Source organism: Podarcis vaucheri (genome assembly GCF_965113315.1).
Source record: "Podarcis vaucheri genome assembly, chromosome: 3".
Classification (NCBI taxonomy): Eukaryota; Metazoa; Chordata; class Lepidosauria; order Squamata; family Lacertidae; genus Podarcis; species Podarcis vaucheri.
Genome location: NC_138761.1, coordinates 106,689,842 through 106,716,367, shown reverse-complemented (window position 1 = coordinate 106,716,367; position 26,526 = coordinate 106,689,842). Strand labels below are relative to the sequence as shown.

The window sequence follows — 26,526 nt, the reverse complement described above, 5'->3', positions numbered from 1 at the left end:
TGCAACTCACTGTCCAGAAAGTCATCCAACTCTTATCTCTGTTCACTGAAGCTTCATATGTGCTTCATGAGATATGGGATGATATGCAACTGAAGTAACCACTGTACTTAATAAACATGACTAAGTTAGGTCCGTTAATTTTACTGGGTTAACTCTTAGCTTAGTAAAACTTAGCCAAATTCTGCCCCAAGAATGCTTTCAGCTAGAAATCCACTGTTGTTCAATATGGCAGCTTTCTCACAATGTGGATGGCCCTGCCAAAATAAATACTTGTTATATTGTGTTCTGAAGTTCCTAAACATGGTGCCCCTTCTCAAGGCATACATGGCTGGCTTAGCCTTAACAGACTCTTTTAGCGTAGTGGCTCTTGCAACTACTCCATATCACACCTTTATCGTTACCCGAAGAACCAGGCAACACTGCATATTACTCAAAACTAGGAGACAAGCTAGACTCCATGCCACCTTGTAAAGAGAGGCCTGTTTTCATGTTCCAGCCAACCCGATTGCACCTAACAACTGCATACTCTGGGAATGTAGTTTTTAAACAAAGGAAATGGTCTTTCCCCTATGCGGCTTGTGGATGGAGGAGTGTATTTCTTCACAGGAAATTAATAGTGGAGGCCATCTTGGGTTCCAGATGTGCCTCCCTCTAGGGAACCCAAGCTTTGTCCTCAGGATTCCTTGAAGATGTTACCTAGGATGTCTGCATTGCATTATACCAATGCACTGCTGACACAGACTGCTTTGTGGTCCTTGCTAGGTGAAGAAGCGAGAGCTGCAGTGGCAGAGCACAGTTTCTGGTCCACACAGGACATGAAAAAGTGGTGGTGGTAGTACTCAGCTGTCCTGAGGGCAATGCTTCTCAACTACATTTCCTCCCGACATATGTGGGTAGAGGCAAAGTGGGGATGGGGTCAACAGGAGGAGGCTTTTCCCTTTAAAGCCAGCACTAACATTTTAAGCAGGTGAGAGGTTTAAGTAGGAAACATCCTGACAGCTTGTTTCATACTGGCCCCTCTGTTCCCTTCTCAATTTGGGCTTTGCTGATTTGTTGCCGTTATTTTGGCAGGCAAACTCGCAACACTTAACTCAGCTGAAGCCTGCCTACAACAATAAAAAAGCCAACTAAAAAGCAAAAGGAGAGGCCTGTCTTTCTAGTTATAAACTTTAAACTGACCTTTGTAGTTCAGAAGGCAAACTAAAATTTAAACCTGAATAGAGGATTTCCCCCATCTCTGAGGGATGAGCTGCCCTCATCCCTCAGCGGAGAGAACTGATATCTGCTGATTTGATAATGAAATACCCAGACAAAATTAAGCTTATGGACTGAATGGACTGCTGTCCAGCATGGCAAACACATAAACTGTGCACTGTTAGATATACCATTATTCTTTATTCAACAATACGCATTGCATTCAATAAAACTGCATGAGCAGACAGATATATTAACTCCTCAGGTGTGTCCACCCAGCTTACCTGTTGCTGGCCTTGTTGCGCCTGTGACGCAGCCTGTTGATTGGCTGTGTTGTTTGCTGCAGCTGCTGCTTGCTGCTGAAACAAGTTGGCTGGATACACGCCCCAAGGAACTCCGTAATACTGAGGAGGGACCACTGCTGGCCCTAACAAAACGAAAAAATGGCTTTACACGAAAATATTTACAGTCTCTCCTCAAAAGCCTCGAGATCAGTGCTAACTTGGTTGTGTGAAAACCACACGCATAAACAAACCCAGTATCCTATGCCTTAAAGGGAATCTCTGCACACGTACCTGAAAGCAGAACTCCTCCCCCAGGACAGATTTTTCCCCTCCCTCCCTGTAAATATTCCAAGAGGACCATTCTCACCCTCTGATCAGAAGAGGGAGGAAAAGAATTACCCTCCCGCAGAGAAATAAGCAAGCACAGCAAAAAGGCAAATAAGAAGGGGTATACCAACAGTGGAAGAGCTACCATTTAGCTAAAACCTTTCTTCCTATATATAAAAAACAACGTACACCATTTAATATATTGGAAATAATCCTCTTCTGCACAGTGGCAGGAGCCCTAAAGAGCCATCCCTGTAAGAACTAACAAACATGTTACTTCACTTATCTTCAGTACAGTGGTACCTCCAGTTGTGGACGGGATCTGTTCCAGAGCTCTGATCAGATCCAGGTTTCCGCAACTGGAGGAACCGCTTCTGCACATGTGCGCAGTGTGGTAGAGTGCTTCTGATAATGCCCGGGCGGCGAAACACTTCCGGGGCTGCCGCTTTCGCAACCCAAAGTTTATGTTACCCGAGGGTAACATAAGCTGAGGTGCTACTGTATATCTGAATTGGAAGTGCAACACAGAACCCCAACAATTCAGATAGCGGCAAGCGTCCCATGATCCTCTCCTTTCAGAGTTACACAAGCTCCAGAACTCATGTAACATGAGTGAAGAAAGGGGAAGAACTGGATGCGAGATATAGGAGACATGCAAAAACCGTTAACAGGAACAACCTGTGGTCCAAAGATGGTGGTAGTGTACAAGCAGAGCTCTACTAAATCCCACAGAACCTCTCATATCATTTATGATTATCAGCACAATTTTTAAAAATATCACTCCTAAACAAGAGCATTTTAAAAATGTTCTCACATGCTCTCTCACGGCTGTGGTACTATGAAAATTAGCTATTTTATATATCTTCTAAACTGTTTGGATCATGCATGCATGGACTCAAAGTGCTAGGAAGTACAATCGGCCTTGCAATCTGCCACAATGCTTTATTCGCGCCCAGGGTGAACAGCATGCCAATTCCCCAGGCAGCAAAACCATGCCTTAAGGTAGCTATTTAATTCTCTAAGGGAGGAAAGATTTGCACATCCATGAGAATATCACAGACTGTTGCCATCACAATTTGCCATCTCCTCATCCTTTAAGTGCTACTAGCTATTCAAGCCAGAATAAAGTCAAGAGCCAAATGTATAGTATACAGTGGTACCTTGGTTTTCGAACTGAATCTGTTCCAGGAGTCTGTTCAACTCCCAAGAGCTTCCTGCATTCAATTGGAAGCCACGTCGGACGTTTGGCTTCCGAAAAATGATCACAAACCAGAACACTTACTTCCGGGATTGTGGCATTCAGGAGCCGATTTGTTTGACAACTAAGCCGTTTGAGGACCAAGGCACCACTGTATATCTACTCCCACTTCTCTCAGACTCCCAATTCCTCTGCTCCTCTTCACTCAGCTGCAAAAAAACCAAGCTGAACATAGGAATTAATACCCTATGCTTCTCTTCAATCTGCAAGTCCCACTGGTGACAAGGTGAACACAGGAGGGATGCATGACCACCCTTGGTCATTAGTTAAAAGGCTGTAGAACATAAGAAAGGCAATTTCCTTTAAAATGTTTCAGTAAATAGACATTTGAATCCCTAGTGTCTGACAACCCCTCCAGGTAAAGTAGGAATAATTCTTGATCCAACATCTTTGTTCCTCACATTTAACATGAAATCCAAGTCTCGGGCAACAGGAGCGAATGGGAAAAAGAGTACTGTGATGTTATATCTAAACTAGTTCACAGTTGTACCTCGGAAGTCGAACAGAATCCGTTCCGGAAGTCTGTTCGACTTCTGAAACGTTTGAAAACCAAAGTGCGGCTTCTGACCGGCTGCAGGAAGCTCCTGCAGCCAATCGGAAGCCCCATCGGATGTTCGGCTTCCAAAAACTGGAACAACTCCAAAGGCGTTCAATAGCCAAGGTATGACTGTATTTCAACCTTCTTGTGCATTTTTGATGGTTTATGCCCAAACACTAAAGTTTTCAAATTTCTAGAGAAAAAGAGATTGTTGTAATTAACTTGAGCAATGGTAGTTTCTTACCTGCTAATGTAGCTGCTGCAGCTAAGCCTGCTGCCGTGTATGGGTCAGCACCCGGTGGAGCAGCACTGATAATGTATGGGTTTGGCACAAAAGCAGCCGGAGCCAAGCCTGCCGAAAATACACCTGTTACAGTAACAAAAAGTTCAATTTCACCAAAAACAAGACACCACACAAACACACACGCACCCCATTACATCATTCAAATTGTAAACGTATTAGAAATTTATGCCACCTGTTCTTGAAGAGGCTTCAAAAGGTAATTAAGACTAAAGTATCTCTCGCTTCTCTCATTAACTGTCAGGTTCATGCTCTATTTTAAGAAACGTTCATACCATAGTCCCAAGTTACTGCTGCCATTTCTATAAAACTAAATTTATAAAACCAAATACATTTTAAAAATGTATCACACTACCAGAACAGCAGCTTTTAAAATTATTATTACTATACCTTTAGAACTTCACTTTTAAGCAATGAAAATTCCAAGTTTGTCAAAAGGTCTGCCCAAATTAGCAAGCTTTTAATTAAAAGAAGAGCAGCAAACATACATTGCCAGTTTTTTAAGCTTGAAATTTAAGTAAATAAACTTGGGAAAATGTCTCACCTATGTGTGGTTGCTGTGCCGCTGCCAATGCGTATTGTTGCTGCTGAGCTGCTGTTAACTGCTGGACAGTGAGAGGGTTAGTCCTCTGAAAAAGCTAAGAACAACAATTTAAACCTTTTAATTTTAGCAACAATCCCACATCAGAATTTAAAAACCAACTGTGTGTAGATGCATTCACAGGATTGTCCAAGATCCATAGCACTATGTATGAAGTTTAAATTCACGTGTAATTCATTCTTAAGCAATATCACGGCAGAATTACACATTATAATAAGCATGGGACTACAGTAAAAAAAAAAAAAAAGAATGGCAGCTCTGTGTTGCAAGCTTCCGATCTTTTACTGTTAACATCCAGTCAAATATAGCCATGTCCTAAGGTTACCACATTTTTAGCTTCCCTACCAGCCAATGATGCAGAACTGATGTTGGGAACTAACCATGACTCCAGGACATAGGTAAGAACGTGGGAATAAATCTCTGTGATTGCCAAAATGTTGTAGTTCCACTTTTTAATGTGGCTGTATAAAAACACTAACCTGCTGCTGTGAATTGTAATCAAAGAGTCCCACAGTAGCTCCTGAAGAGTCCATTTGTACCTGATTTCCAGGATAATCAAACTGCAGAGAATCAAGACCCACTTGTTCCATAGCATCCAAATTCTGAGATTCAGAGTTAGAAAATTCTTCCACCAGTGGCTTGTGGGTTGCAGGATTAGGAAGGGAAGCCAATCCTTCAGCAGCGCTTGGGTTCGGCCCCAGACGCTCAGTTACTTCAGTTGGGGAGGCTTGCCGACTTCCAGGAGTACGACTGCTTAGGAAAAGAATGCAAAATAGATGTCAGCTTCATTGCTTAAACAACAGAATTTGTGATAATTAGTATCAGCTGTAGTTGCCTGATCTAGGGAAAACAGCATACAGCTGTGCTGAATGGCGTTAACAGAACAGTTTGAAATGCTGGGATTATGTTTGGAAACAAAAAGAATTAGTCTCTATAACAGCAAGCTCAGGTGGTTAACTACAGAACAGCCCAATGAGGACTGGTGGCCTTCAGGAGCCAGAGAATGTTAAAAGTCAACAGAAAAGAAAGCTGGGAATAGGAGAGAAAGAGTGAATTGAGCCCGTATTGTAGCACTCCTGTCAGAAAGGATACCCTGCAACATTCTACTGCAGGATGCTCTTGTAACTACCTGTATCTGAAGTGAATGGACAAATCTTGAGGACAGAACAGAGTGGTCTAATGGGGGGGGGACACACACACCATTTAACACGGAAAGCAACAAGTGCAGATGGTAGAGAGAATGTAGAGAGGAAGATTAAGAAGAGCTATTCTATCAGCTCTGCTGAGAAGTCAACTCCACCCTATTTTTCTTGCTCTTCAACTGTCATCCAGCAACAACCACTCCACCAGACTGCAGTATACAGAGAGAGACTGTAATCAAGGCCTCTTCATCTGTTCACCTGGAAGACCACTGTCAGCCCTGTTTAGGGAAGTTTTTAATGTTTGATGTTTTATCGTGTTTTTAATATTCTGCAGGGAGCCGCCTAGAGTGGCTGGGGAAACCCAGCCAGATGGGCGGGGTATTATTATTATTTATTATTCTAGTTGTCATCAGCCGCCCACCCAAGAGAGCTTCCTGCATAGCCCCTTCTTGCCCTTTTCAACATACAGAGGCCAAGAAGCCCCTGACAAAAGCTGTCCCTGCTCCAATAGGTCTCTAGCTTAAAGGAACAGAACTCAAACCTCCTCTATGTCGCTCCAGATGTGCCTAAACCTCTTACTCATTTCCCTACTGGAGATCAAGAACGTGCTCACCTTGGAGCTAGGATTCTTTTAGATCCTTACATTGCCCCAGATATATTGGAAAGTTTTTGACACTGCTGGTAAAGCTGCCTCACCCGCCTAGAAATTTCCTTTTGCTTTTTTCTTTTTCTTTTTACTCTGATAACTATTTTTATTCTTTGTATTCCCTTCTGACTCTACTTTGTTTGTTTTTTCTTTTTGTAATATTTTGAAAACTTTAATAAATATCTTATAAAAAAATATATAGAAATTTCCTTCAGCCAGTGCACACACATCAGAAGGCAACTGAGGCTCTTGGGATATGGTAAAGAATCCTGTCAATTACATATGAGTGAAGCTCTAAGCACATCAAATGCATGGAGAGGGGGAAAGAGAGGCAGGCCAGCAGCAAGAGTGATCCTGGCTGGGGAGCATTAAATAGATAGATCTGGATAGACAACTTGTGCGCGCAAAGCAAAGCAGAACAGGGGACCAGTCAAGCATATTGACACAGAGTAGACATGCTGGTGGGGCCCACGTAGAAGGATCGTTGAACAGGGAGCAGTCAAAATCATACCCACAAACTTCTAACACAGTAGTCAAGGGAGCCAAAGTGAAATATGGAGACAGAATCTCCTATGTCCCCCAGCCATTTATTTGGATCGCCAAGCATCTATGATGGCTTTAAAACAACCTTAGAACAGCAAAGCCTTTTGACTTGTTTTATAGCCTACACAAATAGAACTTTAAACTATTTAAAGATGACCTGTCTATTTAAGGTGAATTCAGAGAGAGAGAGGGTGCATGCCAGAGGCTGAATATTATGCAAAATAGGAAGGTAGGACTTGAATCATCCATATGAAAAACTGAACTCTTAAAAAATATACTTTTTATCTTTAGAAAAATGTAAATGCCTACTTAAAATCTTTGCAGTCAGCATCCATTCCATTTGGCAAACCTCTGCCATTTATTTTAGTAACATCATCATCATCATCTCCTTGTTTAAGATCTCTGTTTTTGTCCTCCTCAAATGGAGAAGCCTTGCCTTTCTGGTCTCCTTTCTCAGGTCCATCTGTTTCAGCTTCTCTAGTGCCCTGAAGAAAAGAATGTTTGATTCTGAATTTGACAAAATGCAAGAGCACCACCACAAAACAATCTAATTCTATGTTATACTGCACAATGAATCATAGAACACTCAATAATATACCTTGATTGAGGAAGTTTCAGTCTTATACAAAACAAGCTGATGCATGAAAGCAAACTGCTAGGATAAACAGAAAGAACCGCTGGGCTTACCTGCAAAAAGTATTTTCCTTTGAATGATTTTTTTTAAAATCTCAGGTGGGATGTGAGCTCCCTCTAGCATCTGAGGACAGGATTACAGTTGAATCAGAGTTTTGCTCCCAGTTGTCTAGGCCCCACAAGTTTACACAACTGTCCAAGTTGCATCCACCCAAAATAAGAAACAAGTAACACCAAAAAGAAACAAACTATTTTTCTCTGGTTGTATTAGGAAATATTTTCAACTATTTCCTAATGATCCCTGGGATGGAACTTGCCTCTTTCAAGCTGCCACATAATGGGTCAACTCTTTCATCAAGCTATCCACACATTCCTGGCCAGTTTCTGCCAGTCTAGAGTCCAGACCCCATGAGTGTATAGGTGAGATTCTTTGCTCTGGCAAAATGTTCTATTCAGCTGCAATCCTGCCTCCAAGCATTAGAGGAAGTTCAAATCCAACCTGAGAGCATCTTCACTCAAAGGAAAAAGTCCAACTTTTGCTAAAGCTGTGTAGCCCTTTTCATCTGTGGAAGAGCTGGTGATCTAAGAGAATCCCGTACACACAGAAGCAAGGAAATTTTTGCTGATTCACCTTCTGCCTTCTCCCACCTGTAGCCTCCTCCCACAAGGTTCAATAAGGCCAACCTTTCAAAACTGATTTGGGAGAGGGGGACAAGCAGGACAAGCAGGAGAAAACTGGTAAAAATCAACTCCCCTCATGGAATCTCTGTATGAAGCTGTAGGATGAAACTTATTTTCATACCTATTATTTTTTCATTACTGATTGTTCTCCGTAAATATGGAAGTGTTAAATAAAATACAACTTTCAGCTGAATACTAATATAAACATCAAATAGTTTATACCCTGGTGAACATATAGAATCTTAGAGTTGGAAAGGACCCAGGAGTTCACCTAGTCCAGCCCCCTGCAATGCAGGAATCTCAGCTAAACATCCATAACAGGTGGCCATCCAACCTCTGCTTAAAAACCTCCAAGGAAGGAGAGTCCACCACCTCCCAAGGGAGTCTGTTCCCCATGCGTAAAGTGTCCTATATGGAGTTTCTAAACACAGCTATTATTTGGAAGTAAATCATACCGATTTCAATGAAACTGAGTTTCATACAAGCGGAGACTCATGCGGTTCTGCATAGACAATTCTTGTCTACATATATGTTCAAATGCCCTACAGGAAATAATCATGTTAACACAAAACACTGCTTCCCACAGGTCAGAATGGGAACCAAAGTTTGCTAGTCCAACTCTTATTAACACTGATTTGGAACCAGTGCAGTCTAATGGGGGATCCAGCTTAGGATGGTCTAATATTTTGTTGACGTAACCAAGTTACTTACAAAAGCTCCTTTTCTAAATCGGGAGTCCAATTTATCCGCTGGAGAAGAACTTAACACATATTCTACCATGCTCACGCCAAGGCCACCACTCTCTGATCGAGGAGATAAGACAGCATTCACTTCACTGTTTCCATGAAAAACATGTCCAGGCTTTCTCTGAACCATAATAGGCTGAGACATAGAGTGGTCTGTTTAAAAAACAAAAACTAACATGTAACTTGCATGAATATATATATATAGTTTGAAAATACTTAAGTTAACGACACTTTGTTCAGTGAGCTTGTTTAGATCACTAAAGCATAATGAGTGTGATTCCTTCCCCCAGTAATTCCCCCAGTAATTCCCAGTAATTCCCCCAAGTGATTTCTGACCATAAGTTCCTTAAATGCACATCACTTACGAGGTGCTCCCCAGGCAGTTTCTCTCCATTCATCACCAAGGAATATGCCTTTTTGTCCATCCTTTGCTGGATCATCTGGTTCCCAAAATTTTTTGGCAGGTAGCAGCTATTTAAAAAGGATATACCACAGTTAAAACTGGTTAGTTTTCAGTTTATTTGTAAACTGGTGCTGACACAAAGCTGCGGAACAGGCATGCTAAACAGGAGGTGTTTAAGAGAGTGAAGCAGTGGTATAGCCCATTATAAGTGAACCTTGCTGAATTTAGTACTAGCATACATTAGTACATAAAACTTTAGAAAAAGCATGGGAAACCTGTGGCCCTCCAGATGTAGTTCAGCTACAACTCCCATTATCTCTGACCTAGTGGCCTAGTCTGATGAGAGTCAAACAGGGTCATAGATTCCCGCTTTACATAGTTTGTAATTAAGACTTCAACCCTATCTTCAGGTACCTGATTTAATAACATCTAAATTAAACAGGACAAAATGCACAGAACTGTGCACAGAACTGCCACATTACAGGTTGGTTCCTTACCTATCCAAACTGAAATACATTTTAATGAAAATCAAACCAGAAACATGTCTAATAGGTATTACACTTCAGCACCAGTATACATGCCTGATACCTGATACTTTAGGGCCATGGAGAATGTAAAACCTATAAAAAGCTCCCAAAAAATAAAGATGCACTGGTCCCTTCAGCCAAGGCTGCTTCCGAAGGATCATTTTCCATTCAGACATAAAACTTGTTTGTACAAAGTGATCTATGCTACTCTTTGTCAGGTGTAATTCTTATAAAAATCTTGCTACTCTCAGTCTTAAAAACTGTTATACACAAATGACTGCAATTCTCAGCATTCACTCATTAAAAGTATGTAAACTGATTTGGCTTTCAGGCAACATTTGAAATTCAGTTAGCATCTTTTTCTATATAGACCTGGGGTTTCCAAGTATCTAATTCAAAAAGGGTGGGGTGGGATGATTTGATCACCCTGGATGAATCTAAACTGCTAGCACTCAACATGCAGCCCTTTCCAAGTAAGACTCTAAAATCAAAAGTTAGAGATATGGGATAGCAGTAAACTAATGAGTCCTGTCAGCAGAAGCTGTGCGACAGGACTACGTTTGCACAATAGGGTTTTCTCCCCTCCTTCCCCAAACGTGGCTGGGGGGGGGGGCATGTCAAAACAATCACCTTAGCACAACACTGAATTCCTCCCACTGAGCTTTATTTAGCATTATCATTCTGTATAGACATGAGGTTTCCAAGTTACTAATTCTAAATCCAGGAAAATATGTCAGCTATTTCAATACATTAAAATGTTCCGGTTTAAAGAAAAATACTTGCTGGAACCCTGTGCATGTGTCCAACTGAAACAGATGCCATTCTCCATAATATAAGCAATGTTTGATTTCTCTGAGTGCTTGCCAATATTAACAATACCTCATTTAAAACTGATATACCTCTACCCAATAATTTTCACATAAGCATTCCAATGAACTGAGGAAGACCTCTAAAAGGTAAAGGGACCCCTGACCATTAGGTCCAGTCGTGGCCAACTCTGGGGTTGTGGTGCTCATCTCGCTTTATTGGCCGAGGGAGCCAGCGTACAGCTTCCGGGTCATGTGGCCAGCATGACTAAGCCGCTTCTGGCAAACCAGAGCAGTGCACGGAAACGCCGTTTACCTTCCCGCCGGAGCGGTACCTATTTATCTACTTGCACTTTGACATGCTTTCAAACTGCTAGGTTGGCAGGAGCAGGGACTGAGCAACGGGAGCTCACCCCGTTGCGGGGATTCGAACCGCTGACCTTCTGATCAGCAAGTCCTAGGCTCTATGGTTTAACCCACAGCGCCACCCATGTCCCATTGAGGAAGACCTCTAAGTTCATTTAAAAGTGTAGAACAGGAAACAAAAGGTGAAGATATTCGTACACAATAATACTTCACTTTTGCCACAAGCACCAGAATATTTGGAGACATGGTACTATGATTTTGGATCTTGAAAACTGTGGCTTGAAGAGCTCAAGCTACTGACAGCTTTGAACACTAGCTTGACACACAGAATCAATCCTTCATCAGATGATGAGTTTTCTAGAAAAACTCAGTCTTGCCAATGCATTCTCTCCCACAATGTTGTGCTACTTGTGTTAAGGCTTTTGTGCCGAAAGTACAACGCAAGACTCAAAGTGTACTTGCATAAAAGGTGACTTGAAAATTCCTCCAACAACAGAAGATACATATCCTAAATTGTAGTTCTTTTAAGTGGTGCCAAGTTTAACAGAGCGGTGATTTATAAATTCTTACGACAATCCATTCTATACATTTCAATTAAAGTTATTCACCTCTCCCATTCCCCGAGATTCTAGTGCAAGAGCTTGAAACTCATGATTCATTTCATCCAGAGCGCGAACCTGGAGAAAATAAAAATAAAAATTAGATTTCACTTGAAAGCTATGTGTTATATTTTTAAATTTTAGAAGTAGCTTCCAAATTGTTATGCCCCTGTTCACTATGCCCCATTTTTTTATTACAGTGGTGCCTCGCTAGACGAAATTAATTCGTTCCGCGAGTTTTTTCGTCTAGCGAATTTTTCGTCTTGTGAAGCACGGTGTCGGAAAAGTTTTGGAAAAGCTTCAAAAATCGCCAAAAAACTCAAAAAAGGCTACCACACCGCGTTCTAAGAGTTGCTCCTCGAAGTCAAGTCGCAACTGTATTAACGGTGTTAAGAAAAAGGAAACAAACTTGCAAAAAACGCAAGACGTTTTCATCTTGCGAAGCAAGCCCATAGGGAAATTCGTCTTGCGAAGCAGCTCAAAAACCGCAAAACCCTTTCGTCTAGTGAGTTTTTCGTCTTGCGAGGCATTCGTCTTGCGGGGCACCACTGTAATTAAACTTCCTTGGTTGAAGAGCAACAGACAATTCTCTTGAATATTCACTTGGTGAATGAAAGGAACTATGAAAAATATTTGAAAGTACATTATTTAGTCACCATGAACTGCTGGTATAATACCCAAATAAGTAAAACTGATGTGATAAACTTCCTAGGTAATTTATTTCAGGTAGTTACTAAGCACTCTTAAAATGGAAAAGCTCACAAGAACAAATAAGAAAGATGAACCTTACAACAATAAGAAATGCTTTGATAAAAAAAAGCACCGAAAACATGATTTATCGTCTCTCCCACAACCCAAGCATGCCTTAAATATATTAACTAATATAAATCAACATAGAACATTTTAAATCCCTTGTTTGCATCCATTTGTATCCTTCTACAACCAAAAGAAGCCATTCAATTTTCAGAAGAGTCTTTGAAACCATACCTAGCTTTGCAAATACGCTAGCAGTTTTACTACTGCACCACTAGAGTGCAAGAGGAGGGGCAGCAAATTTGCCTGTCCTCCCATTTCCAGGAGCCTTTCTCAACCTGTGGGTCCCCAGATGTTGTTGAACTACAACTCCCATCACCCCTAGCTAGCAAGGCCAGAGCTCAGGGATGATGGGAGTTGTAGTCCAACAACATCTGAGGACCCACAAGTTGAGAACCGCTGCTTACAGCCTTCCCCAACCCCCAGCACAACCTTCCAGACTCTTCTGAACAGTTCTCCCAACACCCTGGAGCAGATTTTCAGAGGGAAAGCTGCTGTAAATTGCCTTCTTCCTATTCCATTAGTACAGACGTCCACTGGATCAAATTTACTACTGGGTTTAAATGTTACACAAATCAAATCAATGTTTTATAATCAAATTGTTGCATTATTAGTGTATTTTCAAAACACCAAATTAAAGTCAGAGTTAACAGTAATCAACAACAGCAAAAAGTCTAAAACCTGAATGCCTACAATTGCCTGTATAATGAAAATTAAAACCTGAATACACTGATTCTCATTAAAAAGCATTTTAGTAAAGTAGTCATCTTCTATTCTATCATTATAGCAAACCTGCTGCCCAGTCATGCAAAAAATACTGGTTATTGTTGCTGTTGCTATTCTAACACAACATAGAGTTAATGTCATCATTTTGAACTTTGAGCTCCAGGTGAAAATGCTGAAATATTCAAGGTGCAAAATGAGACAGTGCCCGCACTACTAGCTTGGAGAACAATGGGCACAGAGAAAAATCTGAAGGAGATGTGGGCTCTATTGTCCATTTCTAGAGCAGCAACTCAACCTCTTGAGATAAGGAACTGGATCTCTAGTTGATGTCTCTAGTTGAGCCCCAAAATATGGTGAAGGAGGATACTGATTTATATTGCTCAACTGGCAAACACCAAGACATGTAAGGGATTTGCTACAATGATGAAGGAATCAGAACTGAGCTAAAGAAAGGAAAGCATGTGTTCAAAGGACAACCCTATATGAGGTGCAAGAGAACAGATCATAAAGTTAGCTCCTGCAACAAAGCAGCTAGGAGAAGGATGACATGACACGAGTAACATTAGGAGAAGTCTTAAAAAGATAATCAACACAGAGTGCTGCCTTTTCTGTTCATAAAGAGCAAATCTGAACTGCTAAGATCCACTAGCTGTTTGATCTACCCATCTCTAAACAAGTGCAGGTTGCTGGTTGTGGTCTGTTGATGAATACCATAACACCCTGTTTGCAAGGCACTGAAAGCACCCTTTTCAATATTTACAATTGGAAAATGTAATTTATACATTGACCTAACACAAGCTGCACAGCAGTATGCTCTTGTTCAACGTTCCAGGCAGCCAGCCATGCCTTCCCCGAGATACTCCATTCCACTCTCCCTCCTCCATTGTTTTTCCCTTCTCAGGCAGAAAGATTTAGCATTCTGTGCCAGCCACGCATGTTCCATCCCGCTGCGTTAAGGCTTTTTGTACTTCTGCAAAGTTCAGAGTTCGCCCGAGCATGCCAATACCTCTCTTAGTCACTACTGGTGCTGTCTTGGCTACATAGGCAACAGAACTTGATGAATGAGTTCACTATTAGTATACAGAAACAGGGTTACAAACAAAAATATTGCAGTGCAACTGCTGTAACCCACCTCATGGTCAAGCGTGGATATCTAATCATCATCATGATCTACTGGAAGAAACAATTACAGCACCCTAGTTTGTAACTAAATAACTTTACACTAATGAGGAACATAATCCAAACTTTCTAGCTGTGCAACCCACATAGTTTCCCTAGAGTTTGCATTGGTTTGGACACTTAGGAACTAATTTTGAGATTCAGGATTACTGTTTAGAGTCATGCACGGACACTTCATTTGAATATCTTACAGAAGCACTGGCCATATTACTAGGCAGAATTTCTGGTGACTGATTTATTTTTTTAACTTGTGAAGCGTGGTCAACACTGTCCATACATTCTAATTTTTACTTGATGATGTGCCATTAACACAACTTTCAAAATCAGATTTTTGATCCTGGTTTTACATAAAAACATGTTTTAACAGAGGGGTTAGATAGAGGTTCATAATTTGTTTTATGGGTGACAGCCAACATTATTCACCCTCACAGAAGACCCACTTAAATCACAAAACTAATGTTGACTTATCATTCTATGTCTACTGCATCCAAGACAGACATGAACGCTGAAAACTAACTACAGTGGTACCTTGGTTTGCAACTGCTTTGGATTACAACCGTTTTGGATTACAGCCACGCCAAACCCGGAAGTGTGTGTCCCTTTTTTTGGATTACAACCCTTTTTATTATTATTACAGTACAACCAATTGGGGGGGGGCATTGGCAAAAGCACACCTTAGGTTACAACCTGTTTTGGTTTACAACCAGACCTCCAGAATGGATTATGGATGTAAACCAAGATACCACTGCACAATGCTAGGACCCAGCTCAATAAAAAAATAAGAGCACTAAACAGATCCATGCAAGAAAGTTTTACCCCACACTACAATCACCTTTATATAGTGAAAACAACAAATGAATATTAAAAATAATGAACTTTTCTTAACTTGGTTAGGAAAAATCAGAGCAAGACAGAACCTTTTAAAACCAAGGATTCTTAGAAAGACTGCATTCCAAAGGTATGCATCAGTATGCAGGAAAAAATTCTTTGATAAGTTAATTATTTCCCTCTTTGTCTTCTCTTGAAACACTAAATTCAGAATCAACTTTGTGTCCTTGGTTACCATGTCATGTTCCAGAAAGAATGGTGCCTTTTGCACTCTCTTTATTCTAAATATTTCCAGCACTCTGCAAGAAGCAAACAATTTGCATACCAAAGGAAAAGCCAAAAGCATGTTACAGTAATGAGAATAAATAGGAATTGTGATCTGCAGGACTATAGAACAGTAATTCATTCTATCTGCTAAGTTTACTTAAGTAACCAGAGAGCTGGTGAGGAACCTTAGAGCCAAGGCTGGAATGTGGCCCCTCTACTTGACCCTTGGAAATCTCCCCAGGAAACCTCACCAGTTCCACTTCACACCAAACATTTCTGCCTAGCTGGAATGTGTCCTTGAACTCCAATACTGCCTTTTGCTTCTCTGGATGGAGGACAGAGCAGTGTGCGAAGCACCTTGCCCCCTGTGCAAGGGCAAAATGTACATTTATTGCTCTACATACTTTTGCCTCAAGACATGCCCACCACTGAAAAATGGCCCTCGGAAGTTTGTCTAGAAGGGAATGTGATCCTAGAGAACAATCCATTCTGATCTCTATAAAGCTCTTCATAGGAAATTATTTATATAAGATGTCCTATTCGGAAGTGTAGTTGTTCATGCGGTCGTAGATGTTTTTGCAGGAACCACGCAATTACAATGGAAAAAACAATTTCCTCTACAGCAAGAATGTTGAAGATGAGTACCCCAGAGTTACCCAGCCAGTACAGACCTATCAGGTATTAGCAAAGAAACTCTTTTAGGAGTAAAAAAGGTAAAGGGACCCCTGACCATTAGGTCTAGTCGTGGCCGACTCTGGGGTTGCGGCGCTCATCTCGCTTTATTGGCTGAGGGAGCCGCCGTACAGCTTCCGGGTCATGTGGCCATCATGACTAACCCGCTTCTGGCAAACCAGAGCAGCACGCGGAAATGCCATTTACCTTCCCGCCAGAGCGGTACCTATTTATCTACTTGCACTTTGACGTGCTTTCGAACTGCTAGGTTGGCAGGAGCAGGGACCGAGCAACAGGAGCTCACCCCGTTGCGGGGATTCGAACCGCCGACCTTCTGATCGGCAAGTCCTAGGCTCTGTGGTTTAACTCACAGCGCCACCCGCGTCCCTTCTTTTAGGAGTATAATCCTGAATTTAAAGAAAAACTTATTCACATCTTGAGTAGGTAACCTCAAAGCAGCAGCAGCAAGCTGTGCTTGAATTGCTCCAGAGACTAAAGGAATCTCTCTAAAATGCCAACTACAATAAATGTGGCATGCTGAAACAAAGTACTAGAAAGGGTGTCATTCAACTAAGTTTTATGCAGGTACAGCCACTGAATTTAATGAAGATGATTAAAGGTAAATCCAGAGTTCAGTGTACAGATCATGTGGCTGTAGTCTACCTGTTATGCTGTACCACAGGAGTGGAGCTTGGGGCTCTCCAGACTACATTTCTAATGGCCTCAGTCAGTATAGCCAATGGTCAGGGATAACGGGAGTAGGCCCAACAATATGTGGAGGGTTCCCTACCCCTGCTGTACACATAGAACTCTAAATAAAAACGTCAGTCCAACTTACAGACATCAGGGTAGGCAGATGCAACCCCAGATGTGGCATCGCGAGTCTCCAAAGCATTAGAAAAATAACATTCAACAGGATGCAAGACTGTGTACAATAAGCTTATAATGTAGGTGTTATTACTGAGATTCAGTGAATCAGCAACAGTTAGCCATGGCTAAGTATCATGCAATGGAAATTAATCACGATCAATTTATTCTGTACTGAATGTAGGATATAAGTGTAACAGGCAAGATTACATGCAAAATTCATTTTTAATTTCATCCTGTCACTTTTCTTTGATTTCTCAAGATGAACCACTTGGTACCACCTATCCACCTGCCATGAAATCTAATACTTTAAAAACTACTAAAAGTATCCCTGAGGGGGAAAATACTAGGTACTTTCATATTAATGTGTATCACGCCTAAAGCCAGTTACACTGAGAAGTTTAACTTCCAACAGCCATGATTAAATGCTGTGCTTATGATAAATTAACCTATACATATCTTTCTGAAAGATATGAGTTAAAGGGGGGGAAACTATAAGCAAAACACAAATAAGCTACCTACCGAATGATCTACATGAATGCTATCTCCTGTGGGCCGACGGTGCTTACTGAAGTAGCCACTCAGTTGCTCACCAGCCTGCCTCTGGAAGACATATCCAACTGTGGCATCGTCCTGAGACCATCCACTGAAGGGTACCTGGACACTGGAAGCACCTGACACTGCAGATGTAGGGATGGAGTGAGGATTGGTTCCACCTGAACTGGGCCCTGAAGTTGTTCCACCTACTGTTCCAGCTGAGGTAACCCCTTGTTCAACCCCTCTGGTTTCCTGACCAATGTTCACATGCATCATTCCTCTGGTCTCCTGCCAGGACACTTCATTCATACCTAGGAGGACACATGTAATTTCATACCATGTAGAAACCTAAAAAGAAAAAGGATTGATAACGTAAAAGGCTTTCCACAGAAGGAGCATAAAATATGCAGTTCTTATAATTAGGATTTCGAAACTAAAAATCCAAACTATAAGGAACAGGGAGTTTGCTCTGAAACACTGGCTTCTCTTTGGAAGCTCAACACAAAAGTCTGACGTCACCCTAGAAACAGGTATAGGCAAACTCGGCCATCCATGTTTTGGGACTACAACTCCCATCATCCCTAGCTAACAGGACCAGTGGTCAGGAATGATGGGAACTGTAGTCTCAAAAAGACATGGAGGGCCAACTTTGCCTATGCCTGCCCTAGAATATGTAAGGCAATATACTAAAAATGTTCTAATCCAGCTGCCTGTCAATCTTTTAACCAATGCTTTTTGGGTGGGGGGTACTTAAGGGTATGCAGTACCAACCTTTTTTTCCTAGAAGAAAAGCACTAGTTAAAAGTAGGGCACTTACTATAACAACTTCATGGTGAGTACCGGTTCCTTTTTTCTAGAAGAAAAGCAGTGCCTTTAACTTTTCTTCCAACAAGCCATACCTTTCAAATCAGGAACTCAAAGTAGTTACTCATACACCATGTATCAATAAATGAAAATTAAACCTTGCTCTCCTGTCTGCATAGGAGCCTAAGAGCACTAAACGATTGGCATGCCAGTTAACTACAGTGGTACCTCAGGTTAAGAACTTAATTTGTTCTGGAGGTCCGTTCTTGACCTGAAACTGTTCTTAACCTGAAACACCATTTTAGCTAATGGGGCCTCCCGCTGCTGCTGGGCCACCGCCGTGTGATTTTTGTTCTTATCCTGAAGCAAAGTTCTTAACCCGAGGTACTATTTCTAGGTTAGCTGAGCCTGTAACCTGAAGCGTATGTAACCTGAAGAACCACTGTACTGACCTTGGTTACATAGTTCATAAAGCCGTAACACTGATGAATTGGTCTGCTGCCTACTTAGTGCAACAACAAAACAGGCTTCTGCAACAGATGCTGTTGCTTTATTTGTTTCAAATTATTTTCTTTTAAATTCTGTAACTATAGTCTGTTCAAAGATAAAAGTCAAGAAGTGGGCTGTATTCAAAGAAGCAGAGTTTCATTGATGCAGTGGCACTTCTATTTCCACTCCCCACACCACGCTACAAAAAACCTACTTTGAAGAGTCCCCAAATCCCCCTGAGCCAATTCTTAGGGCGGGGCGGGGGGGTCTGCAGAGGAGATGTGTATGTGCAATGGGAGCCTTGGATACTGCCCACTGTTCAGTAAAGCACTCATCTTTATACAAATCTTTATTCCAAATGGTCTAAATTTTTCAGAAATGACTGAATTTTTTTTAAGGAGTAATAAAATTACCTTTTTATTTTATTTTATCTCACACAAAACAAATGTGAAAGTAAGAGCATAGGGAACATGTAAATCTCCTTTTTCTGGAATTACTAAAAGGGAACCGCGATAGACCAAAATTAATAAAAAGACACCTATAGAAAAATCCTAGAAATCCATGCTTAGTGATTTAGACCGAGGGTAGGCAACTACCAGCCTGCAGGTCAAATCTGACCTATGGTATACAGTGGAACCTCGGAAGCCGAACGCCTGTAAACTCAAATGTTTCGGCTCCCAAACAATCAAAAAAACGGAAGTGATTGTTCTGTTTTTCAAATGATTTTAGGAAGCCGAAAGTCCGGTGTGGCTTCCGATTGGCTGCAGGATGCTCCTGCAGCCAATCGGAAGGCACACCTTAGAAGTCAAATATTTTGGAAGTCGAGCGGACTTCCGGAACAGATTTCGTTTGACTTCCAAGGTACATCTGTATATGGATCTGGCCCACAGTCTTTTCTGCCAAGTAACTGTTAGGATTAACAAAAGCTGTGGAAACTACCAATTTATGACTAATCCCATTGCATGCAAATTATTTCACCACTAAAAGTTCCATCCTATTTTGGCAGACCTCTTGCCGAGTTGTTCCTACCATCAAGAAATTTCTACTCATGTTAAACTGAAATCTACCCTCCTATAACTTAAGTCCATTATAGTTAGTTCTGTACTATAGGGCAGCAGAAAACAAGTCTTTGCCTCTTGTGCTATCATCATGTTCTCTTCCAAATAAACATACCCTGTTATTTCAACTTTTCTTCAAAGGACATTTTCTGATCTTCCTAACCACCTCTAAGCCCATTACAATTTATTTACATCCATCTTCAAATGCAGTGCCCAAGACTGGAGGATTACAAATGAGGTCAGAATAAAGTGCAGCCACTTCAAGACTTGGAAATTATAGTTCTATTAAAACAGCCTAAAAATAGCATCAGCCTTTTATGCAGCCCCACATGTTGACTTATGTTTAGCTTGTGATCAAATACAATCCTGAAATCCATTTCACATGCATTATCCTCAAGTCTGGTACTCAATATTCTGCACCTGCTTATTTGATCTTCTTTTGTGTAATAGCAAAATTTTGCATTGATTTCTGTTGATTTTCCTGGAAAGTCTCAGTCCAGATTCACATTAATTCTGAATTTTATTCCTTTCCTCTGTGGTGTCACCTATCCCTACCAGCAGGGTCATCTGCTGCAAATATGATCAGGATCCTTCCACCTGTTCATCTAAGTCACTGCTGTTTAAGTTCCATAAAATGCTGACGAGTTTCGATTTCATAAAATGTTTAGGTTTCATTAAAATGTAGACAAGTACCAGGACTGAGCTCTCACTCAAAATTCTCCCTCCAGTTTTTTTCTGGCACGGAGTACTCAAGAGACTAGTTTTCCAACAATATCATTATCTAACTCACATTTACCCAGTTTCCTAACTAAAATGTAATGAGAGAAATATACATTACATCCAGTTTGCCAACACCCTTTAAGCTAATAAAGAGAAAAATGCAGTTTGTGTGGCAGAATTTATTATTGTTAAACCTATGCCACCTTTTACAGACCACTACATTATTAACAAGGCACTTACTAGTTAATGGCTTTATAATTTACTCTAATATCTTCCCTGATATCAAATTCAGACTGGTTTGTGGTTTCCCAGATTCTCTTCTCCAACCACCCCTTTCTTAAACTATCTCAATCTCCAGGATTTTGGCAACTCACGTTATTAGAATTTATCATATATGACAGAAAGAAGTTCTAAGAGTGCATCAACAAATTATTTTATTAGTCCATGATGCAATCATCTTACCCAGATCAAGGGTTCAATTGGCCCAACATTTTGTCCCCAACAGTGGCCATCACATGCTCCTGGGAAACTCACAAGCTGGGCATGACAACAAGCAGCTCCTGCAAGCTCAACCCAGCCACTAGCCCCTATTGTTTGTCACCTAGCACCTAGAACTTAAATGTTGGTAGTTATTTTGGGCTAAACCATGTCTTTTCATGCTACATTAACAAGCCTACCCTCCTTCCACTTCCCCATCCTCCTAACGCAAAGCCAAGAGGCGTTGGGAAGCTTTTGCTTCCATTTTTAGCTCATTTCAACTGTCAACTACAGTGTCATTCTAACTAGGAAGTGTAGTTACCATTATCTATTGTTGTAGTTTAAACAATTCAGCTTCACAAACTACAGTGTAAAGTTGGCTTGTTTTAACCTAACTCCACATTGTTAAGAGTCTGAAGAAAGGAAAAGGAAATGCACACGTGTGAAGGGGGCTCAGCTTGTTCACATAGCACTAAACAAGGGCTAGTGCTAAATCCATTATTAGGATCAGCCTACTTGTTGAGTTTCTATCACAACTATTGTACTTTCCATTCAAGTGTTGAAGACTACTTGTTTCTGTTTGCATTGTCTCAAGTTCTTTTCCAGAAGGGAGCAGTGTCACCTACTCAAGGAAAACACTCATTCCCAAATGCAGGCAAGCCTCTCCATTGGCAAAGCCCAGGCACTAGAATCCAACCACTGTTACTGCCAGCCAAAGACTCAAGCACTTTTGCTTTATCAGATCACAGCATAGATAAATGAAGCTGACTGAACTGTCATTGCACACAAGAGTTCCACCACAATCCAAAGGGGTTTATTGCCAGAGTCACTGAAATATCTCACCTCCATAGAGAGTTGGAAGGCCAGGAAAGAGTACTGGCAGAACACTGAATTGGCACCACTCAGCTTTCTTGTTTCCTCAAAACACCTACTACTTGTGTGCCCAGGTCAGGGTGTTCCAGCTACAGGCTGTTTGCCTATTATTATCTCCACAGGTCCTCTCCCAATGGAACAAGACCTACCAACACACAGTACCACAAAGGAGATCCATGTCATTATGGTCAACTGTAAGCAGGATGCTCCCAGCTGTTCCTCTATTATATGTTTTCCAAGCAGGCTCCTCACGGGTTATGTGCAAAAGTTATGTCAAAAGTGAATATATTCCTAAATGGAGTGTCATAAAGGTGCTAGTGCTATGACTTTCCCATGTGCATTGTTCCTTTCTTATTCAGGATTGGTAGCTAGGGGCACCTTTTCCATCCGCAGATGCAATCTAGCTTCAGCTGGACTCAGGGTGGGACACATAGCTTGTTATTACCAGTGGCCAGAGCCAGAGACCCTCTACTCTCTGATCAATCAGGTTCCCAGGACTGCAAGGGTGCTGTGGGGTAAGTGCCGATACAAGGGTGTATAGAAGCACCCAGTTTAGAGGGGGAAAGCATCAGTCAAAAGGTGTACGGGACTATTCAGTGCTCATGCATATTGGTTCAGATGTTCCTGCATGTCAAAGTCCCTTTCCTTTTCTAGTGATACCTGGATTTGAATACAGTATCTCCTGCATGTGAAATTTCAGCTGCTTTACCAGGGCTCCTCTTGCAACCTACAGGAACCTGGTGTTCATAACTGGGTCTTGACATTGGCAGCCCAATGATATCTGTTACCTGCTGGCTGATCAGGCAGGCACTGTTCTGTAATTTTTGAAGAACTGCCTCAATTTGAAGGAGCTTCCTCTTGTGTCTGTAACATGACTGTTGCTAGACAAAGCATGTAAACAGTGAGGGAGCCATTTTCTCCCCTATCCCCACCAGGAGCTACTGCTCCAATCTCCTGTTTCCCAACCCCATGTGGCAGGAGTGAAAAACCTATGGCCTTCAAGATGATGTTGGACTGCAACTCCAAATAATCCCTGACCACTGGTTGCACTGACTAGGTCCGATGGAAGTTGCAGTCCAACAACATCTGGAAAGCCAGATTTCCCACCACTGCCCAGTGCAGTGAATTGCTGCAGATGTCTGCTATCAGTGTGTGGTTGTGGCATACCATGGTTTCTGTCTTGGTTCCTCCTGTTCCCCCTTTGGCAAATATTTATTTTCTCCCACAGTGTGTCTTGAATCCTGGGAGCGAGGAGGGACACGAGTCCTCTCTGCAGATCTCCTGCCAATGGGACAATGCAGGTACTATACTCAGCAGCCTGTCCTTCATTCCCCTTGTGTGTGGTTAAATGCAATTATTTTGAGCAGTATGCAACATAATGAGACCCAAACACCTGCCTGAGGAGGAATGGTGACATCAGTGTGTATGGATTGGTAGAAGACTGTCCTGAGACATGTATCACCATCAGTGCACTGACTCCCTCAATCATAAGAGTGGTATGGGTCAATACTACAACAACCCATAATTAGTGGATACTGGCAATATTGCCATAGACAAAATATTGCTCAATTGTATGTTATTCTATGGTGCATTTTCCAGAGCAGTTTTTTCCTCTCTCATGTATGGGGCTGACCCCATGTAAGATGCAACGGTAGCTGCATCAACATAGCAATGAATGCTCACTCTCACTCCCCAGCATGAGAGGCATATAGGATCACACCCTGAAAATAGTTTTTCAATGTGGACTAGAGAATATGCCATGTTTCCTATAAAGCTTAATCCAGAAAACAGCAAGCATGAGGATGTTTCCACAAGAGGCCTTTCCCACTCTATTCCAAAAAAGCCATTTCCCAGACTGAGAACAGTATGCAACAATACAAGTGAACATTGGTACAATGTGGCAATTCCATGCTATTGTGGATGGTTCCTAATGAGGCTTTCTGAGGGGCTCATGAGATTTCAAAGGAAGATGGAAGGGAAGTCCTTTTGCTTGAGCATCCTTATACTTAAGCTTCTCCACATATATTGGTGTTAAGTTTAGGAAACATCTACGGAGACATTAAGTGCCACCCATCTAGTTCAGATGTTTATGGAACAAACTAGAGAACCTTTGGACTATGGCCCAATCTTGGCCAGTGAGGCCATTTTGCCCAAACCAAACCTACCAATTTACATTATTTATGACATCACACAATGGGCAGAGATAATTTCTAAATCAAGAAGGCGTTTGCTAAAACAAAGAAAACAAACATCCGTTTTAGCAGAGGATTTCACTGCAAACACATTCCCTGCTAAAACAAAGGCTCCTCCACTCTCCATTTTTGCAGGAAATTCCTCCCCCGCTGAGAGGGGAGAAAACAGTCCATTGTAGGCATGGCCTGCCCATTTCAAAGTTGCTGCAGCAACAGTAAAATTTTAGGCTCTTGGTGCTGTTTGCTTTGCCCCTGGACAGACAGGCTGCTCCTCAAGTGTGTAGTATCAACTGTTCCCTTTCTTGCTGCTCATTTCTGAATAGTTGCTTTTGCCTTCTGCATACTGTGCATTCCTTGGGGCAGCCAGTCAGTTGGCACTCTCTCACTCTTGCCTCTCAGTGTGCACCAGAAGCAGGAAGGACTCAAAAAGTATGCATATGTATTTGGGAAGGAAATTAGAAAAGCACCCAGGTAAGCTCCTTTCAGTCTCTTCCATTGTTTCCTGTGGCAAAGTAGTGGGCAGAAGGCACAGAGGTTCCTTCATTCCAGGAGCTGAAATGTTAGAGGCCTTCTGAGAAAGCCGCCTCACTGTCTCCAGAAGTTTTTTTTTTTTTTTTTTTTTTTGCATATAGGTCATAAACCCCTTTCTGATTCAGCAGCACCTTGCAAGTTGTTTTGAAGTCTGTACTTCAAAGCACCTTGAACATGACCTCATCATGACATTTGATTGAGAGGTGGGTGGCCCCACCCACCTGTCAAATTTGTCCCACAGGGTTGATTCTGATAAGGATCTGTCCCATGGAGCCAAAAAGATTCACCACCTGCCAGAGAATCAAAGCTATTTATTTATTTTAAAATATTTCTTTTAAACTCTGGAATTTCACCTTCCTATACAGTATCACTGATCTGGAATTGGGAGGAAAAGTATTCTCAAAACTCATTACAGTGTTAAATACACTAGAACATATGCTTGTTTATCACGCTTAATAAAAATGAACAGGCTGTCAATTAGCCCTCCTCAATATACAACAGAAATATATAATGCACTGATAGGTCTGAAAAGTTGCATGCTCCAATATAATTTGCTGCAGAGGAAGTCAACACTTAAACTCACATACCCTACCTAAAAAACTGTTTCCTTAAAGACTAAAAGGGGGGAAACGCTGTATGTGAAACCACATTTACCAGAATGTATAATCAAATGTCAGTTACTCATTTCATGCAAACTGCTTCCTCACACAGATACTATATTTACATTTTTTCCTAAGGCACATTCAAACCTTCTACTGAACAAGAGAAAATCTGCCTGTATGACCACCACGTGTCTTGCATATCCGACTCTTTCTCTTTTTTCTACTCAGCATCCTACCATACCTCCAATAACCAAACTTCTTCACAGTTCCCCCACACTAGTTCCTGTTTTGCTGACTTCTCTTGCGGCCTTCACCACACTTCTCGCTGATCCTCCCACAGAGACGTGCTAAGTTTTTCTTCCCCAGACACCAAAATAAGTTCACCTCACAAATTCTTCCTAACTAGACTAATTTCCAAGTCACCATGTTCCAGATTCCCTGTGGCATCTCTTTGGCTGGCCTTTCAACAAATCCCAAGGACTCACACTTTAAGCCACATGTATGCTTCCAGCAGACCCAAACACCTTCTCAAGTGTCTTCCAATCAAGAGAATCCCATCAATTTGTAACCTATTTCCTCACCTGGAATCATTTGTACACTATACAAGGGGCATCCAGACTCTTTCTTCTACAGGGGGAACTGACAATAGGCATCAAACCAACAACCCACAGAACCAGGATTACTATGTCAATGAATGTTTTAAGACATACTGTGCAATAAGTCTACAATAAGTCTTTGCACACCCTCCCCTAGAGCCAGTGTAACAGAATAATGTTCCTGTTTACCATCTCCACTTCTTTAGTTGCCATTTCCCTTCTGTGCACCCTTTTGTTACATCTCTCTCCTTTCTCAGGTTACCAATCCATCAAATACAGTCCCCTAGCTGGAAGGGACCAACACCACAACAAGCACCCACCCACAATACCCACTTTCCGTAAAACACCCCACAGTTCAGGGCCTCCTCGTTACTACCTTAGTCCCACAGCAGAAGGCTCACCAAATTAGGCTGAGCGTGTCAGACCAGTTTCTGCAGGCAAAGATTTAACCTTTTTGCTTCGTGCTCTTTGCTGTGGCTAACAGTCCTTTGGCTGGCACCTCCAAAAAAACCCTCTCGCCTCTTTGCAGCCCCACAATAGCAGGCCTTCAAACACGATTGGGGGGGGGGGCAAACCTACACAAACCCTATTCATTCCCCTAACCCTCTCTGTTAAAGAGGAGAAACTGAAATCCTTCTCCCCCACCCCCCAATACCAAAAACAGGAGGGGGGGAATCCCTCTAACAACCCCCCCCCCTTT

At 41.7% G+C, this 26,526-nt stretch overlaps 1 protein-coding gene across 17 annotated transcripts in view; it reads right to left on the bottom strand.

Annotated features, from left to right (window-relative positions):
- Positions 1-26,526, bottom strand: part of PUM2 (pumilio RNA binding family member 2) — a 60,035-nt gene that overhangs the window by 32,586 nt on the left and 923 nt on the right. For 2 of the 17 annotated variants that reach the window (XM_082215445.1, XM_082215436.1), the window contains exons 1-9: positions 17,470-17,825; positions 11,605-11,673; positions 9,260-9,365; positions 8,860-9,047; positions 7,144-7,319; positions 4,983-5,253; positions 4,447-4,540; positions 3,846-3,968; positions 1,479-1,621 (exon numbers count right to left, since the gene is read on the bottom strand). In XM_082215445.1, coding sequence (XP_082071571.1) covers positions 1,479-1,621; positions 3,846-3,968; positions 4,447-4,540; positions 4,983-5,253; positions 7,144-7,319; positions 8,860-9,047; positions 9,260-9,365; positions 11,605-11,673; positions 17,470-17,793 — 1,494 coding nt within the window. In that variant the 5' untranslated portion in view covers positions 17,794-17,825. Of the gene's footprint in view, positions 1-1,478; positions 1,622-3,845; positions 3,969-4,446; positions 4,541-4,982; positions 5,257-7,143; positions 7,320-8,859; positions 9,048-9,259; positions 9,366-11,604; positions 11,674-17,469; positions 17,833-26,526 lie in introns of those variants that run through there. The other 15 variants (XM_082215438.1, XM_082215437.1, XM_082215442.1 and 12 more) reach the window with 14 other exon arrangements.